This window comes from Ptychodera flava, chromosome 11 (assembly GCF_041260155.1).
Source record: "Ptychodera flava strain L36383 chromosome 11, AS_Pfla_20210202, whole genome shotgun sequence".
NCBI lineage: Eukaryota > Metazoa > Hemichordata > Enteropneusta > Ptychoderidae > Ptychodera > Ptychodera flava.
Window position 1 is genome coordinate 9,119,680 of NC_091938.1, and position 17,888 is coordinate 9,137,567.

The following is a 17,888-nucleotide window of genomic DNA, read 5'->3' on the forward strand; positions in this document are numbered from 1 at the left end:
AACGTTGTATCTCGCTTTCACTGTCTATGCAAATGCAAACAAATATTTTCTTTTTTTTTTTTTAGAGTTCTTATCATTACAATCTATATTTTTGCAGCCGTTTTATGTGTGAGTCGTTAGGTGTAAGCTAATACGCCTCGATATCGAAAGATTTACAGTTTTACTCAAAAATTCATTTCCTGTCAACCATTCTCTTAACAAATCAAGAACAAAAACCAGAGGTCACTGAGCAAATGTTGTTATTGGAGAAACAAATTACCTAATATATACCGATATTTGCAATTCCAAAATGGCCGATATCCCTGTGTTATCTCCTAAGAGGAAAATGAATGTTATATGTTCACAAACTAAGCCGGTGAAACCCTACTTACTCCGAAATCTTCACAATGAGCCCCCCGCAAGCGGTAGACCAATAACATTTGTAAAAATTTGAGAGGCCGAGTATCTGTCCTTGAGGCCCACTGTACCTCAAATGCAATAGATAAACTTCTTTCCTGACCGTGACCTACATCGGGCTTTAACCATTCATGTTGTCGAGCACTCTGTTGCAGTGAGTAGATGCAAAGTGTCGCGACTGTTCCCAAATCAATCCCGTGTCTCTGCTTAAACGTGGCCACAAACCGTCTCGTGGCTGAGATAAATTTTCTGACTAGCAGTCCTGGCGACATGGAACGGCGGAATTTTGTGTATCGCTGTGGCCTACACACTGGGTTTATAATGCATAAAGGTCACGATTCATGTCCGTGAATCAATGACATATACTATACCTTGAATTGTATATTCTCTGCCTTCCATTCAGGTCTGACTATCTTCATTAATTCCAACGCCCCTGGTTCGGCTTCATTTTCATCCACAGTAATATCAATGCGTTTAACTCCTACTCCTGACAGTGCCATACTTAACCGTAACAGAGGACGTGGCCCCTTACATTGATTTGGTTTGTTGATCTAGAGGTCACCTGACAAGAGGTCAGCGGTCAAGGATTTTGCTTTATTTTGATCCGTAAGGTTTGTAGGCACTGAGAGAGAGAGAGAGAGAGAGAGAGAGAGAGAGAGAGAGAGAGAGAGAAGGAGGGAGAGAGTGGAATGACTATCATAACGACGATGAAAATGATGATAACGATTGTGATTATGGTGGTGGCGGTGATGTACCACTACTACAGCTAATTGGGGCAGAGATCGACACTTAAGCACTGAACACAACACCGAGCTCTCAACGTGAAATGGTTGTTTCTGGTAAAATAATTTTCCAGAGAATACTTTTAGCATTCTTTAGCTATCCATTGAAAGAAATTCAAAATGGCAAGCGCACATTTTAATTAAAGAAATATTAGTTCATGCAGAAGACACCAACGATGAATAATTTTCACCGTATCACATGATTAGGACTGTGATTTTGCCTGTAGTCTAGAAACGATCGGCGGAAGCTATGGCGTACCGCCAAGCATGGACGTAATTAGGTCCATGCGCTCAGTAAGGCCCCAAATTTGCCACGGACACTGCCTGGGACAATTATACACACACACGTCGTTCACATAAACCTGAGGGAGCCGTAATTATTTAGGTGTTTCAATTTATTTCGCGCAAAAAAATTGAGTGACCCCCCCTTCTTCCTCTCCACATTTTGAGTGACCCCCCTTGAAGTTTTCAATTTTTTGAGTTACTCCCCCACACATTCCTCTGACCCCCAGGCCGTAAATAATGACGGCTCCCTAATGAAGTGATCAATACAAAACTTTTAAACATCACTTGTTCTGGAAATTTATGATCAATGGTTCTCACCAACGGATTTTACACTGCGGCATTCTTTTATGCGTTTGGCCTGCTACTGTAGTCCTGTAGGCTGTACAAGTTCAGTGGGGACGGGTCGAGATAGGCGTGGAGCATGCAGCAAGGTAAAGTTGACAGCGTCTATTGCAGAATGCCCGTGCGTTCGCCTTTCACGTGTGGGGGAAAGTTTACCGCTGTATTCAGAATGCCTTTTTACAGGTATAAAAGCTCAAAGTTGATGCATCAGAGGCCAAGGGTATGTAAATTTCTTAGCTGTAGCTTCACCGTTGTTTCTAAATTTTCCCTGAGATATCAAACGTGTATACTGGTCAGGTCGTTCTGACTCGACTCAGGCGTACATAGCTGTTTAGGGAGCCGTCATTGGGGTCGGAGGAATTACACTAGAAACTCCGAAATTTAGAGCCCACCCCGGCCACCCATTATGAATTTGAGTAACCCTCTCTCTAACACAGAAATTTTGGCTTACCTGCGCCCAAGTAACAAAATGTAGACATAAAAGCTCACCCAATAACAATATGTATCTGATGTTATGTATCCCACCAAAAAAAGTACGAAAAAAGAAAACTTTAATTTTCTCTACAGAAGTGTAGAGCTTTGTCCTTAAGGTGGCTTGCACTTACATAAGACACTGTTTTCGAACCAATGTTTCTTATCAAAGGTGACATGCAAATTTCTTTGTAAAGTTAGCAATAGTTTACTTGAAGGGTTACATATTTAGGGTAGAAAACGTCAACTTTGGAATTAATGATTAAATTGATTTTGATCCAAACCTTGATACTACATGAAATTTAATATCTCATTTGAAACGACTATTTGTAGAAAAAACGATAATTGTGTTTTGCATTATCTATCTCATTCTTAAACAGTAGGGGTTGGAAGAACATGAACAAAATTGAAATTACTCGAATTCAAAATGCAAGACCTTTAATGCCAAACAAAATTGTCTTTTTGTTTTTGTCTTTTTGTTTTGTTATGTAGGTCATTCTCTCCAATGAACATAGTCTAGAACGTTCTCAGAAGGTCATGTTTACTACAAGTGAAGATATTTTTAGAACCGTTATTAGCATATCAATGGAAAGTCTGTAATTTTCTAGCGATCTCCGGATAGATTTTTTGCATTATAAATACGGGGCGGCACAGATTTTCACCAGACTTTTTTCGGATTTCACGTCAATGTTCTTTTCAAGCCCTTCACGCAGGATTTTTCTCTGTGAACACTGCACGGTTCAGACTACATCAAGCCTACTGCCAGAGAAGCATTCACTCCTTACACACCAGAGTCTGTCTGGACTCAACTCCTTTGGGACTGTATTTCAGGAGTTTTGTGTTGTCAGCTAAGCTAACTACTGCAATCTTTGTACTGTTTTGTAATTTTTACTTAATCCAATAGACTTAATTATTAATTTTAATATATTTATTTGACAGACAATTGCTGACTTCACCGCCTTTTTCTGTCGTAACAATAGCATTTAAATAACATAACGTGGTAATATTATAAAATTGTACCCAGCTAAAGTGGAGTTAAAACTTTTTGAAATGATGAAAACGGGAGAAAAATATAAAGCCATGAAATCTGGTGATTTGCATAAAGTTACACTTCTTTCTAATCAAACTTATGATTGCTCGTCATGCGAAAAGATGAACAGATGTACGGATACGCCTTTCATTTGCACTTATACGTTTCGTATTGTCAATCATAGTGGTCTGGAATACATGGGAGGTTTGTCTCGTTTCCTTTGAAAACTTCATCTTTCATTGATACTAGTGCAATTATGCCCTTTAACATTGATAACAGAGCTGTGGTTCTTTCTCATTTTCACCAAGGTTGGCCAAATCGAGGGCTGCGATTTGTTTTGGGTTTTAGTCACTTGGCATCTGCAAAGCTAAAAACTCCTGCTTCCTGCGGAAGTATTCGTCAAATTTTTGGATTGAATACCTGTTGAGAAAACAGTCAAAGAGATCTTCGTTAAAAGAAATTATAAGAATCTTGAAGATTTATCACACTTAAAGAACTTACGAGCTTAAGATTGTATAGTGAAAGTATACTGCTTGCCATAATAGATCCTCTTGTTGACTTAAACTCCGATGTTTAATTGTGGAAGACATACCGACTAGCATAAAAATTTAGGAAGTGACATATAATATTTAAAAGATCCCGCAGTTTCATTAATTGATTGACGAATACTAATCAGATGTAAATGAAAATATGACGTTTCCTGACGATATTTCAATCACATTCGACCTGATTCCTATCATTGGCAATACTCAAAAGACAAATTCGTGTTCATATAACTCACCCTGCCTCTAGCAACTTATATGTTAAATCAACTGCTTTCTGTTTTCCACAATGGACTAAAGAAATTGTATTCCACAATGGAATACAGGAATACAGAATTATTCTGTGATATAATTTCAGGATCCATTTTACAACTGGGTATGATGAACCGAAGGTAAGATTGTGTGACATTCAAAAAAATGCTAAAAGACAGGAAATAATTCCTATTCGTGAAGTGGCGCACATTTAACTTATAATATGACAAGAAAACAGAGTAAACGTATTGCTTTTGTGTATTTCACCATTTTCAAGTGGTGGCATACATTACAGTAACTTACCCGAGGAAATCAAAGTCAATGGTAGAATGCACTGTCTGTATCAAACCCCAAAGTCCCCAAATAAAATGAGCAGCCTAAGAAATAAAACCAAATAAAATCAGAATAAATGAAAAGTGTAAAATAACTGAAATACGTCATACAAAATGGCAAATGACATATATTATCTGCGATATTGTTTTTACGACGTTATGATCACTGTTGAAATAAGACAATGATCGCAGCTTAAACATTTTGAAACACTGACCTACAATTTGCTCAACGTTAATAAGAAATATCAATATACATGTATAAGCTGCGTAACTTCATACCCAAAGTGTTATTCAAATAAATTAACACCTCTACAACACAGAACTAAAATACTATAGGTACAGCCCTGTTGAAAGCCCTATGGAGCCTAAATGCCTGTGGAGATTAAGTATTGGTCGAGTAAATTTAATTTCTACATATGGTCAGTTTATCGACGTGAACAATCCACAATGTTTATCATAAATACGCAAATATCAATCTTTACTCACTGTTGTAAACAGTAGTAATGCTTGATATTAAGATAGTGATATAAAGACCTTGTTGTGTCCAAGTGACCGTATGATAGGACAATATTTACCAGCAGCCCTTACACAAACATTCTTGAACATTGTTTTAAACTTGAGCGCTAGATCGTACATGTATAGTATTGTGGCTGTTTATTTTTGTGACGGTCAGTTTTTAGTATCCATATTTTCTAATCCATATTACCAAGAAACCAGAACTATCTTCCTTTAAGTTTGCAATACACTGCAACATGTATGTAAGCTTATGTATGTATGTATGTATGTATGTATGTATGTATGTATGTATGTATGTATGTATGTATGTATGTATGTATGTATGTATGTATGTATGTATGTATGTATGTATGTATGTATGTATGTATGTATGTATGTATGTATGTATGTATGTATGTATGTACGGCCCGTCAAATATCGAAAAAAATAGTTTTAACCCCGTTTAACATCAGTAAGCAATGACGTAAGCTTCAATATGAACTTGTTCCGTGGTGTGATCTAAAGGACAGAGGGGTTATGGCATGTTTAACTTTTCAATGTCCACATGTATTATTTTGGCATCAATTTCGATCTGAAAGACCAAAGGTTACCGATATCTGGCGCTAGTCTCATCATGACTTGACATTTGCATGCTGGTACTTAAGTATCACACTATTGATATACAAGGAGACTACGCGTCTATAAGCTTACATAAATATTGAATCAAAGTGAAAATTGCCACCGAATATTGTACTGAAGCACTGCCCACCAACCAAGGCAAATTTATTGACAACGACGTATAGCTTTTCCACGTCCTTGTCGGTGACATCTTTGTTGACCCCAGAAAATCTGTACCAATCGCTAAGGTACGATTTCAACCATTTGACTTGAAATTCCTTCTTGGGGTAGTTGTCAAACTCCATCACGTGAACTCCTGGAAAGAAAGAGACAAATGATGTTAAACACAATGCTATATGCATAATGGACCATAATGTTTTCGGTGCGTACATTTTTACCAACGGGAATTGATCTCTATTGGTAAATTTAAGTGTTTCTGTCATTAACGAATACTAGAGTAAACATTGAAATATCGGGTATAGCAAGTACAGCTCACGCGCCGTCTCATAACATAAAAGCAACTTTGCCTGATGTTGTGTGAAGTGATGGTAAACACAAAATTCGTCAGTAAATAGCTATGACACTGTAGGATTATTTATCGACAAATGAAATTACACACATACTGCAAGAAAAATATCTTCAAAATTTTGCCTCCAGTAATAACAGGCTGATAATTGTTTGAAAAGGAGGGTTTAAAGGTGTTCATAAGATGTGATCAAGGAAAAGAACGTAAATCTAAGAATGTCTCTTTGTCTTTTTGTTCCCGAATGACAGAAGGTGAATGAAAACTAAATTTTCGAATCTTACCAGCAAATTCACAGAAATGGTCACCAATGTCAAAAGCCTGGTAGTTGTAAAACGCTAATTCAAAATCGATGAACGCAATATCTTCTGAAATACAAATATTTTGAGTATATACAATTGTGTGATTTGTTGGTATTCAGCGTAACTTTCGTAAGAGGTTGCCCTTCGTAGTTTTCGATTCTTTATGCTACGGCAATTCCCTGTATATGTTACTCTTGCTTATTTTCTCTTGTTTCAATAATGTTGAATGTTGGAATAGTTGGAATTTTTTGTGATTTTGAATTTCTTATATACGTCTGAATAATGTCACGTCCAACGTGTCTATTAATTAGAAAGGTATAAATATGATGCCAAAGGTGTTTGCTATGGGCCGAGTTGTTGATTATCATACAAACAAACATGGAAGTATGTAGACACTGGCTTAGAGGAGAAATACACCTCGGGGACAGCTATTAAGACTCTCAAATATTTATGATTCTTTCCTAGTCTACCGCTGGTTGGGGCTCATTTTAAAGCTCCTGGAGTAAGAAAAATCTCGTCTTAGTTTTTCGAAAATCAAGTTTTATTTTTTCATGTATATTTTACAAAGAGATAGCGGCCATTTGGTATTTCAAAGAGCGCTTAATGTTAAGTAATTTTTTCTCTAGCGGAAAACTTACATAGGTGACCCCTGATTTTTATTCTTGATTTGGTAAGAGAATGGACTTAAGTTTCATTTAGGAAAGGTCGAAGAATGGTTTAGGGCTTATACAAATGAATTGCTAATCTGTTACTTTTTAAACTGTTTACTGCTTTATTGTATTAAACCACACAATAGAAAATTTGAGGACTTATGGGAATACTGGCTGAAAAATTATCATTATGTAGCATCGTTGTAAACCAAGAATAAACAGTACTCTTGAATGAATGAATGAATGAATGAATGAATGAATGAATGAATGAATGAATGAATGAATGAATGAATGAATGAATGAATGAATGAATGAATGAATGAATGAATGGACGGACCAAATGTATAATTAAAATTAGATGTTCAAATAGGTTGATGCATATCAGTAATTATTTCACTTACCAGTTTGTTCGTCGTACACTATATTTCCCAGTAATAAATCATTATGACAGAACACAATTGGTGAATTCAATGGAACCAACTTTGTCTCCAACTCTTCAACCTCCCTTCCAAGTTGGTCATAACTCGGAATATTTTCTTGAAACCTGTGTGTTAAGGGATGATATACAGGCAGGGGATAGCGAAAATGCACTTGTGGGCCTGTTGCTGTGGGGATTTACAAAAAAAAATAATACGCGAAAGTACACAAACTGGGATCGACAACAGAGGAATGAAGGATATTCTCCGAAATATGTTTAAGGAGAAACGCTAACTATAAAGTCAAATAGCAAATCCCAGGATATCACTCAATAATAATAATATATTTGCAGAATTCATTGTTACTATTAGCAGAACGGCGTCATTTATCATTCTTGGTTTTATAAATTTTCTCTAAGATTTTTTCCCACTTGTTTGCTTCTTTCTGTTCTGTTTCATCATTCTCTCCTATCACTTGGGTCTTCCCTGCACGTTTTTTCTCTTCCGCTCTCAGACTGCTGATATTTTTATCATCTATTGAAATGTCTGTCATTCCTATAGTTCTCCGAAATAGTCTATAAATTTACCGAAGGATATCTCGAATAGTACATGGATTATACCTTCTGTTCACCTCTTCATTTCAAACTCCCTTGGAATCATCTGATAGTATTTTTTCATAGTCGGGAATAATCCAGCATTTAAAATCTGCCTACCATCTTCCGGTTTAAGAGTGTGCAGTTTTGCCATTTTATTGGCAATTAACCTGGGAAATACATCAAGACTTCATATAAATACCTTCGTGCATTCATCGTTGGTCTGTTGGTCACAAGGCCTCAATCATTGTTGACTTTCATTCTGCATCCAAGATTTGCTTCCTGTGACCTTTAGACCGCCAATTACAAAACTAGCGCAACAGGCTTACCAAAATTAACATGATGGATTTGCTCATTCAATAAAATCTAATCGGCTGATATATTTGGTAATGTCATTTTCTGCAAATATCAGCACATAGGTGTCTAACATGTGTTCATTTGTGACTAAGCAATGTCTAAATTGCTACAGCTTGTTTCATATGAAAACTAATCTAGCACTGTAGAGAATTCTGCTTTGACAGAGAATGGCAATTCAAAAGTAAAAATGCACATGAAAATCATGGGACATTTTACTGTTGATCAGAGATATGTCGATTGTCGTGATAGTTAAACTACTGAGTTATTGACACTATCTCTTTAAATTGGTTTGTGTATTCAAAGGTTGTTTTGCAAAGTGAAAACTGAACAAAATATTTAGCACAGTCTGTTGGAATACCAAGCCCATGATACCAATTTGAAACACTGGTATTATTGCAAAATATCTTCGCATACTCACGGATATACTTTCTTTGACTTAACCATGTCTGAATCTATTGTCACACCAGGGATATATTGATAACAAATCCCATTATTGAAACAACAGTAAAGTTCAGGACCACATTTGGCTTTGAATAAGACCTGAAAGGTTTCTATTTCTTTTGCTCTGTCCACCGTCAATTCTGATTTGTGTCCGTAAATGCGGATTAAAACCATGTCACGGGTGTTTTCAGGCAAATAACAACCGTACAATTTATTCGAAATGCCAGCCGTAAACACCTGAAATGTTAAATAAGAAATTGATATCGTATTAGATGATGGTTCTTGATTCAAGACTCGACTGGCACACCAGGATAATATAACTGCGTGCGAATGTGTATCATCCATGTTGCACGATTATGCCAAGCGTGGCTGGCCTGATATATCTTTTGTTTTTTCAAAGTTTATTGACATGTCTTGATATAAAGGTATCGACATCTTGATTGGGGTTGTCATGGTCTTGTTCCCTGAAATAATCCAAGCACAATAAATACTTGGGTTTATGACGTACCTATTACAGTATAGATTGCTAAACTCAAGTTAATTATAAAGAGAAACATCGACAGAAAATACTTGGCTTTACGAGTGAACTAATACAGCATGGTTTACCGAATTCAAGTCAATTATAAAGAGAAACATCAACAGTATTACCTTGTGAATAAGATAGCTTATCAAAATTAATCTATGCTGCCTTCATTAGTTGGCATCGATTTTCAAGTCGTTTATACCAACGATGAAGGCTCCTGCTGTACAGGGATACATGAAAACCCTCGCAAGGATAAGGCTACGTTCACAAATATCGGTGAGGGGGAAGGCTGGAAATCTCTATTTTTTCAGGTCCCCTTTGCAATAACAATTTTCAAGTCCCTCTGTCTATATGATCAATTTTTTCAAATCCCCCCAATTATGATACAGCATACTTATAAGGGATGCACACAAAGAAAACATAAACATGTATTGGGCAGTTCTTCTTGAAGATGTTCAACACTACCTGTTATTAGCACTTTGCTGAGCCATTTCCCTAAAACAAGTTCAAAAAAAAAGGTAATTCGTTTTTAAACGCATCAGTGGATTTTTTTGGATTTATCAGTCAAAGCGGAATCCAACTCAGGCCAGGTCCATGGCATCTGCTTAAGAGCACACAAAATGACGATCATGAAAGAGTATGCAAATCGTGAATTCCAGGTTAAATGCTACTTATAAAAGTTTGACAAAATAGACAATACTTGAAGGTTAAAATATTACATCAAATAAACCTTTTAATAAGTACACATTTTTTTTCATTGAAATTAGACTCTTTACTGTTCAAAGTTTTACTTTTGTGTTATTTACGATGAAACTGAGAAAATTTAGAAAATCAAACAAGGTGATCCCATCTTTTTTCATTAATATTTCATTATTCTTATATGCCAGAATTCAAAAATCCCTGATAAGTTTCAAGTCTCCTGGTCTTCCATCTGCTTCTCTCTGGCCTGATCTTGTGTACAAGTATGTTTCACTGTCATGAGCATCAGATGCTAAAAACCCTTCTTCAACTGCTTTATAGTCAGAGCCGTCTCTGTCACTGCTGGTATGCAATGATAGTGACACTGCCCATAGGCTAGGTAGTTGCAGGGCAGTAGCTGTATTGAATTTGATATTTTTATATCACTTTTGTTCAGTTTATACAACTGCGTTTTTTGTTCTACTCCCAACAGCATGCTGATATGTCCATTATTCAACTAGCCAACAGAGCCTCTATACCGCACTTATATATGCACGCTTTTGTCGACAAACTGAACCTTGTGTGATTGAGTATGCTTAAGGGAGACAGCAAGAAACTGTATATGGCAAATATCATAAAAATATTAAAACAATTATCAACAGTTGCAGCTTCTGCCCTGATACTAGGCGTACTTGTTGGGTTATTTAACGGAAATTCATACATTTTTAGACTTTTTCAAGATATAAGAAACGAAATGCGACAAAATGGTTCTAGATCTTGTTTATTATTACTAACATTAGGACAATTGAATGTGATAAAAAGTTATTAAATTTTCATTGCATTGCCCATCAAACCTTGGAATCGTAGGAACCAAAATATTTTCAGGTTCCCTCATAGGCAGAGCAAAACTCCAAGTCCCCCACTTGTACAACTCCCAAAATATTCGATCATCCCTGAAATCCTTCCGCCCCCTCACTCTTTTTGTGAATGCAGCCCAATGAGGAAAGTGACATTAAGCTTATAGGTAAAGCCGTGACGTATCGATTGGTTTAGACAACTGGACCCGGGCCCAACCCGACTGGACCCTAGTCAACTGGAGCCCAGGTCAACCCGACCCTAAACCCCGAACAATTGTATCTCCTGTAAAAGTTAATGTCTTCAATTCATTTTTGATTAGTACCCACTTATGTTGAGAGTCATTTCGTTTCTTCCTTATAATATAAGTACGAACCCACAGTCACCTGTTGTCATGCTACAGTCACGCTATTTTATTAGATATTAGTTCGTCTTCGAACTCCATACTGTACACAGAGGTTCGTGAATATCCTGAGTACGCTGTGTACGAGAGTTAAGCCCGTTAAACAGTTCCTTCTTCCGGGAAAACGGTTTTCTGATCTTGGAGTATTTCTACAGGGAATAACTGTTCTTGCCGAGCATTGCAGTGCTGTTCTAATGATATGCGGCCATCATCTCCTACAATCTGCTTTCATCGTTATGCTCCTTGAATTTATATTATAGAAATAACGGGCGACGCGCTGACCATTAACGTTTATTTGTGGGCAAGGGCGAGAGGAAAGCCAAAAATTAAGCCTCGCCCGTTAATTTGGCTTTCCTCAAGTCCGCGCCCACAAATAAACGTTAATGGTCAGAGCAGAGTCTGTTATTTCTATTATATTATCAGTGAACCCAAGAAAATCGTCAAAATTTCCGAAAATTTCAGGAACGAACGACAACTGGGCCCCAGAAACTGAGCAATATGCGACGCACTGTCACGCGAGCTGTAAAAAATTGGCAAATCCGGAGATGTTTTCAGAAAAAAGTATCTCAACTTGACCTACAAGTGCTCCTTTTATTTTGTGATTGATTATGATTTATGTTTGAGCTGTAAAGTTACGATACTTTGAGTTGTTAATGTTATTATTCATATTCACGGGTAAGTAAACAAACCATTACTGTGTATTTGTGGTCAGTCACGTGGTTCAGCTCGACCAATCAAAATGCGACGGGCAGGGCATGGTAATATAATACAAGTTAACAATTCCTCACAGGATTGCCCAATTTGCCAGCTTCCAAAGGAATTCACATGTACACCAATGGAGGTCAATATCTTGTTGTATTTGCTATATTTGCAGGCTTACTTAGCATGGAGCCTTCCTTCACAGATGTCGTCTACAAGCACAATAGAACTGCGCGCAATAGACTTGATTGCTAAATTCAGGTATCGGTACAAATAAGGTGCCATAGCTCATTATTATGTTAATCACACATCTGCCTTTAATATTATCACCATCTCAGGTGTCGTTCATCCCAACCCTGGACCAGCTACCACCCGTAGCGTCAAGCACAATCCAGTGCATATGTATTACCAACATTTTCAAAGTTTAAAGAACAAATTTGATGACATTAAAGCAAACAGTAAATGCTCAAAATCATTCGATTTAGTCTGCTTTACTGAAACCTGGTTAAAGCCATTTTTGGAAGACCATGAACTGTTTGATGAATTCTAGTAGTTCAGGCGTGATAGACCCCGGAGAAACAAGAAGTGGAGGTGTGGACTATTGGACTCCGAGTAAATCTTTCTCTTGGAGCCAAACGAATGACACACTTTGAATCAAACTTTGAACTTATCTGGGTTATATAGAACTCTTCAAGCAGGCTCGTACCTCATTCCAGAAACTGGCGAAAATAAAATACAATGATTATGTTGCGTCTGTTGCAGGAGATGACAAGCACAACCCCAAGCGATTTTTCTCGTTTGCTTTAACCTGTATGAAAGCACAGAGAAACATAGACAGAGTGGCTACGCTTGCGTGTCTTTTGTTCCATGGTCGTCTCGGTAGACTATTGGCTTTTCATATTAAAATGAGCTTCAAAGGTGTTGAACTTTTTGGAGGCTTTGTTTGTGGTTGATAATTACACGAGATTATGCGAAAAATACGACGAGATGGCATCGTACTGCCAGTCGCGTAGCAACCATAGTTACTTTGTGAGCTCTCAGGCCAGAAACACTGCTTCACGCCAATCAAAACATAACACGCCAGCAGTTTCATAAACATGTCCTTCCTTGACGCACTTGTAAAAGACGGTATGACTGACCGTAAACCATTGAGTAAAACCAGACAGTATCGATAAAAGACTTTCAAATTTGGTTCAAACACACTCATTATATATTCAAAAAAATATGAGAGGAATTTTTAAAACGGTAAAACTCACTTTCCTGAAGCTCAAAACACTCCCGTTTTCGCCAGCACGTCAATTCCGCTCAGCACCACACGACAACAACAACACAAACTTTACCGAACCTACTTTCGCTTAATAACAATTGGCGAAAATCCGAAAATTACCGAAGGATGCATGGTCGGCACTCTTCGGAAAAGAGAGGCGAGAGCAATCTGAGGCGAGGCGAACATGGATGGGTTACGTAACCGCTTCACGCCTTAAACAATACCCGTTGCGACTCTGTCTATGTTCCTCTGTGATGAAAGGGACAAAGTCGCGTATACCTTGTTCTATAGAGTTAGATTGGCATGAAGCTTGCGATGAGCAAGCTAAGGGGCCGATATTTCCAATACCTGTTTTGAATCTGTTTTAAAAATGATGTCATTAATACCATTCCTGGATTGATACTCAGTTACATGATCCATTGCGTAAGTACACTATATTTGTTTCAGAGTTTAAGCTAAAGTGGCACTCCCACTTGCTAACATTTTTAAAACACATGTTATTAATGCCAACGGTCGATATTTGACGTGCCGACTGCGCGCGGATCACGAGATATCGATAAAAACATGGCCTCAAAAAAGTAAAAGTTTGAATTCCGATGGCCCACCTAAATTCAGCTTCCGAACATCGAACGTTCGGCACTTGGGCCATTGTCAACTAAACTATGGAGTACGAGTCTACGCAAACGCTGCTGTATGCCAAGTACCACTCACATCGGTGATCGGACATGCCCCGTGGGGGAAAGCCGAGTCTTACTGACTCGGAGAAAAAACGGAAAACAAAGTTTGCTGATACCACCAGAATTCGCATAGGTGACTAGCACAGATACGTGCGGTTGATACATAGCGGCTGCCGCGTGGTATGCACGCATACCACTCGGCATGCGCAGCCGCTATGTATCGAACCACGTGTAACTGTGTGGCAGACGACAAAATGTAGTCATCAGAGGCGGCTAATATTTCACACGTAAAAACTGATATCTATGTGGTATTGGTTAAAAATATAATAGAACTGACTGGAATGATGGAAACGACAAAAACTAAGGAGAAGTTTAAAAAAACTTACCTGAAGTGAAGGCATAATGCTGTTGTATATAAAGTCTTCGCAGTGGGAGGTAAAATTGCGTCGTTCGAACTTATTATGGACTCCCTAGAATATCGTCAATCAGCACAACAACAAACCTACGGGGGATTTCGGGTCATAATCAGAAGCGATCGTAAAACTTCGGGATGTGAAAAATACGCTCGGGAAATGACATGTTTTCATCGATATCTCGCGATCCACGCGCAGTCGCCACGTCAAATATCGACCGTTGGCATTAAAAAAATGTGTTTTAAAGGCCCGATAGCTGTATCTTTTTCGCATTATTTTTGTGATCTTACTTCCAAACTAAAACAAGTTCATGGGAATGCACTCATTGAGGGGTGTTTATACCGGTAGAATAAACTGTCGACTGGAAATACTTGTGCAATTTTGAGCAAGATAAATAATAAATGTTTGCCCAAACATAAAATGGCGCCCTCATGCAAATAAAGCAAAAACACAGTACGCAGTGCATATATGCATTGGAATCTTCACAGAAACAACAGAGTAGTCCAATATAATGCATAGTGCTGAATGTTCTCTACCGGGACACCATATGCTATGTTTTTGTTGTAATATTATCAATTTTTAAAAATGGCGGGAAATCAAAATAACGGTTAAAATTTAAATTTGCTTGTCCAATTTTTCAGTGGTTAAAGACTATATCCTAAATTTGTAGAATTGAAAGAAAACCAGAGAAAAAAGAAAGCCTTTTTCGAGTCCAAAATTTCAAGAGTTACAGCTACAGGGACTTTAAAAATGTTACCAAGTGGGAGTGCCTCTTTAAAACTTTTAGCCCTAAATGAACATAAAGCAATGGTGAAATTCAATTTGTCAGCGATAATTTTAAAATGTGTTGATTTACTTTCCATTCCACTAACTTTCATATATAATCGGTCTATCCACGAGGGAGTTTTCCCGAAAGTGGAAGGAAGCTTTGGTTGTACCTAGTATCTATACACGGGAAGTGCACTAAAACAAACGTTAGATATTATCGCCAAGTGTCCCTCTTATCAATTGTTTCAAAAATGTGTGAGGAAATGATATCAAGATGAGTATATAACGATGTAAAGTGTTTTATCTGAAAACAGCATGATTTTTTTGCCTGGGCGATCCTGTGAGACTAATCTATCTGTCTTGCTTAATGAATCTCGAAAAATTGTAACAACGTGGCTCGGTTATTGAACCAGTCTTTTTGAGATTGGGGATTTGTCCGGGCAGTTTTGTCTGTGGCTTCTCCGCTAGGCGACTGGGTGCCGTACGTTGTGAGTTCAAACCCGTTAGAAACCACCATACTCGTATTGCTGTTAGTGAGGCAAACCAGTTGGATGTCATATATGCAGATTTTTCCAAGGCATTTGACTTAGCAAATCATAAATATTTAGTTCACAAACTTAAGTGTGGAATACAAGACACCCTCCTTGACTGTTCGGTAGCTAAATAACTGATAGATCTCAGGTAGTTAATGTTAAAGGGTGTAGATCAGACCCTGCTTCAGGTAAGTCAGGGGTTCCGCCCAGGTGTCACAGCTATCACTGTTTCATTCGTTATTTAAATGACCTAGTATTTGGCAATTTTATGTGTGGCTCATTAGGCTTTGCAGACGATCTGAAGCTGTTTAAGATAATAGATAGTGTGAATGTTACAGGGGGTATCAATTACTTGTCCACACAGTCTGGGAAATGGAAAATGCATCTTAATTATGCTAAGTGTGTAGTACTTGGTCTTTCTTTGAAAAAGATTGCCGATTAACAGGTCTTACACTCAATTTGGAGACAGATTATAGTTGTAGTGATCTAGGAGACACTAGACACCAAGTTAACCTTCTTAATTCATGCTGTTTTCATTATCACTGATGCTCGAAGACTACTGGGCATGCTAAAGAGGTTTGGGAAAAGGTTGTCGGTGGATGATTGCTCATGGCTTACAAAACGTTCGTCAGACTAAACTTGAATAAGGCTCAGTTGTTTGGAAACCTTTTTTTTTAATTTTATGCTTTGTCCTTGTTGTATGTCATTTGTTTTAATTAGCTTATTTTTTAATAACATGTTAAATGTGTCTTTTTACTAAAATCCTCCTATAGGTGTGGGTGTGTATGGTTTTTTACTGTATCATACCTTTGTTGAAGTTCGAAATACATAAGAAATATAAAAACAAGACCCGCATTCGTAGTTTTCCCCTGTTTGCCTACGACACAACTGTCTGTAACTGCGCCGTAGGTTGCTAAATTACAACCTAGATTACAAACAGGCTAAATATAGTACAATGAGTGCATTCTATCCTTATTTTGGGACTCACTTTCAGAATTTTCACAGTTGTTTTTCATATTTACATGTATTAAAGCTTGCTCACCTGTACGATGAAAGTCAAGAGTTCTTAGGCGTTGGTCTTTGATTTGCGTTCATCACGTCTCAGAATGTCACTGTAAGTAGTAGATTATAACCTCCAAAATAAAAGTTTTGAGTGAAATTGATCAGGGCCTTGGTACTTTGGCGAAATATTTTAGGGGCCAGTTGACTTACGTACGGGGTCAAGTTGACACAGGGTACAGTTGACTAGTTACCTATCGATCGCGTTCGTCTCAAGCCAAAGGTCATCGCCTGGATCAGAATACTGAGCGATGACCCTGACCCCAATACTATTGATACTCCACGCCACAACACCTCTTGCGTATTCACAGGCGGAAAGCCACTGAAACATAATACAAATTGATAGCCAAAGTGACCAGGCATGCGACAGTTTTGGCAACAATCAGATCAGTGAGTCGAGCCACATATCACTCACCTAAACCGCGACTGCAGCCATAGGGCTTGCTATGGCAGTTACTTCTTAAAGCTGTCTGTCGAAGTAGAATCGCGTTACGCGATATCAATTTGAAGTTGGGTTTTTTGTGCCTACTTGAAACAGGCGAACGCAGCAAAATTAATATTGGGTACAACGATACCTTGAATTGTATATTCTTGGCCTTCCATTCAGGTCTGACTGTCTTCATTAAATCCAGCGCTCCTGGTTCGGGATTGTTTTCATCTACAGTAACATTAATGCGTTTAACTCCTGCTTCAGGCAGTGCCATGGTTAACCACTGACCAAATCTCAAAGCTATAAGCTTTGAATAGAGGGTCAGCTGAAAAGAGTTCGGGGCGGTCAGTGGTCTCAATCAGTTTTGACAAGGAGTGTCTCCTAGCAAAGGACCAAGCCAAAGCTAACGTCTGACCCTATATCCAAGCCATGGACTATGAATAGAGAGCCACTCGACAAGAAGTCGGGATGGTCAGTGGTGTAAATATATTTTGACAAAGGTTATTGCCTAGCAAATAAATAAACAAATAAATAAATAAATAAATAAATAAATAAACAGATAAGTAAAAGGACTAAGCCAAAAGGGACCAAACGAAGCCGAACGAGGCCTAGAATATCCTACCTCGCTGACACTGATACTAAGGGTCTAAACGGCATGAAGAGTCGATTATGTAACTGAAAAACCACTACGATACATGTCCAGGGACATGCATCGAGCTCGGACCAATCGAGTGTCCATGACATAACAAGAGCGTT

The 17,888-nt window shown here is 38.0% G+C and overlaps 2 protein-coding genes across 5 annotated transcripts in view; both read right to left on the reverse strand.

The window, feature by feature from the left end:
- The window catches only part of LOC139143460 (ethanolamine kinase 1-like), a 50,956-nt gene extending 49,985 nt beyond the window's left edge, over positions 1–971 (reverse strand). For 3 of the 4 annotated variants that reach the window (XR_011554592.1, XM_070713797.1, XM_070713796.1), the window contains exon 1: positions 768–971. Coding sequence is in view for 3 of the 4 variants with exons in the window: in XM_070713797.1 (XP_070569898.1) it covers positions 768–896 (129 nt within the window). In the remaining variant the exon portion in view is untranslated. The remainder of the gene's footprint in view (positions 1–767) is intronic. The other variant, XM_070713794.1, reaches the window with a different exon arrangement.
- Positions 972–2,709: 1,738 nt separating this feature from the next.
- LOC139143463 (ethanolamine kinase 1-like) lies at positions 2,710–17,508 on the reverse strand. Its single transcript, XM_070713803.1, has 8 exons — positions 17,278–17,508; positions 8,805–9,064; positions 8,068–8,199; positions 7,422–7,564; positions 6,353–6,436; positions 5,701–5,861; positions 4,404–4,477; positions 2,710–3,726 (listed from the first exon to the last, which is right to left on the reverse strand). Exons 1-8 carry the CDS (start codon positions 17,404–17,406, stop codon positions 3,651–3,653), a joined length of 1,059 nt encoding a protein of 352 aa, XP_070569904.1. The 5' UTR covers positions 17,407–17,508; the 3' UTR covers positions 2,710–3,650.
- Positions 17,509–17,888: the final 380 nt, after the last annotated feature.

Coding starts and splice junctions, on each gene's coding strand:
- LOC139143463 (XM_070713803.1), bottom strand. CDS start 17,406: ATGGCACTGCCTGAAGCAGGAGTTAAACGCATTAATGTTACTGTAGAT. Junction 9,065..17,277: donor CCAAGAATATACAATTCAAG/GTATCGTTGTAC, acceptor TTAACATTTCAG/GTGTTTACGGCTGGCATTTC. Junction 4,478..5,700: donor TTGTCAATAAATTTGCCTTG/GTTGGTGGGCAG, acceptor TTTATTTCTTAG/GCTGCTCATTTTATTTGGGG.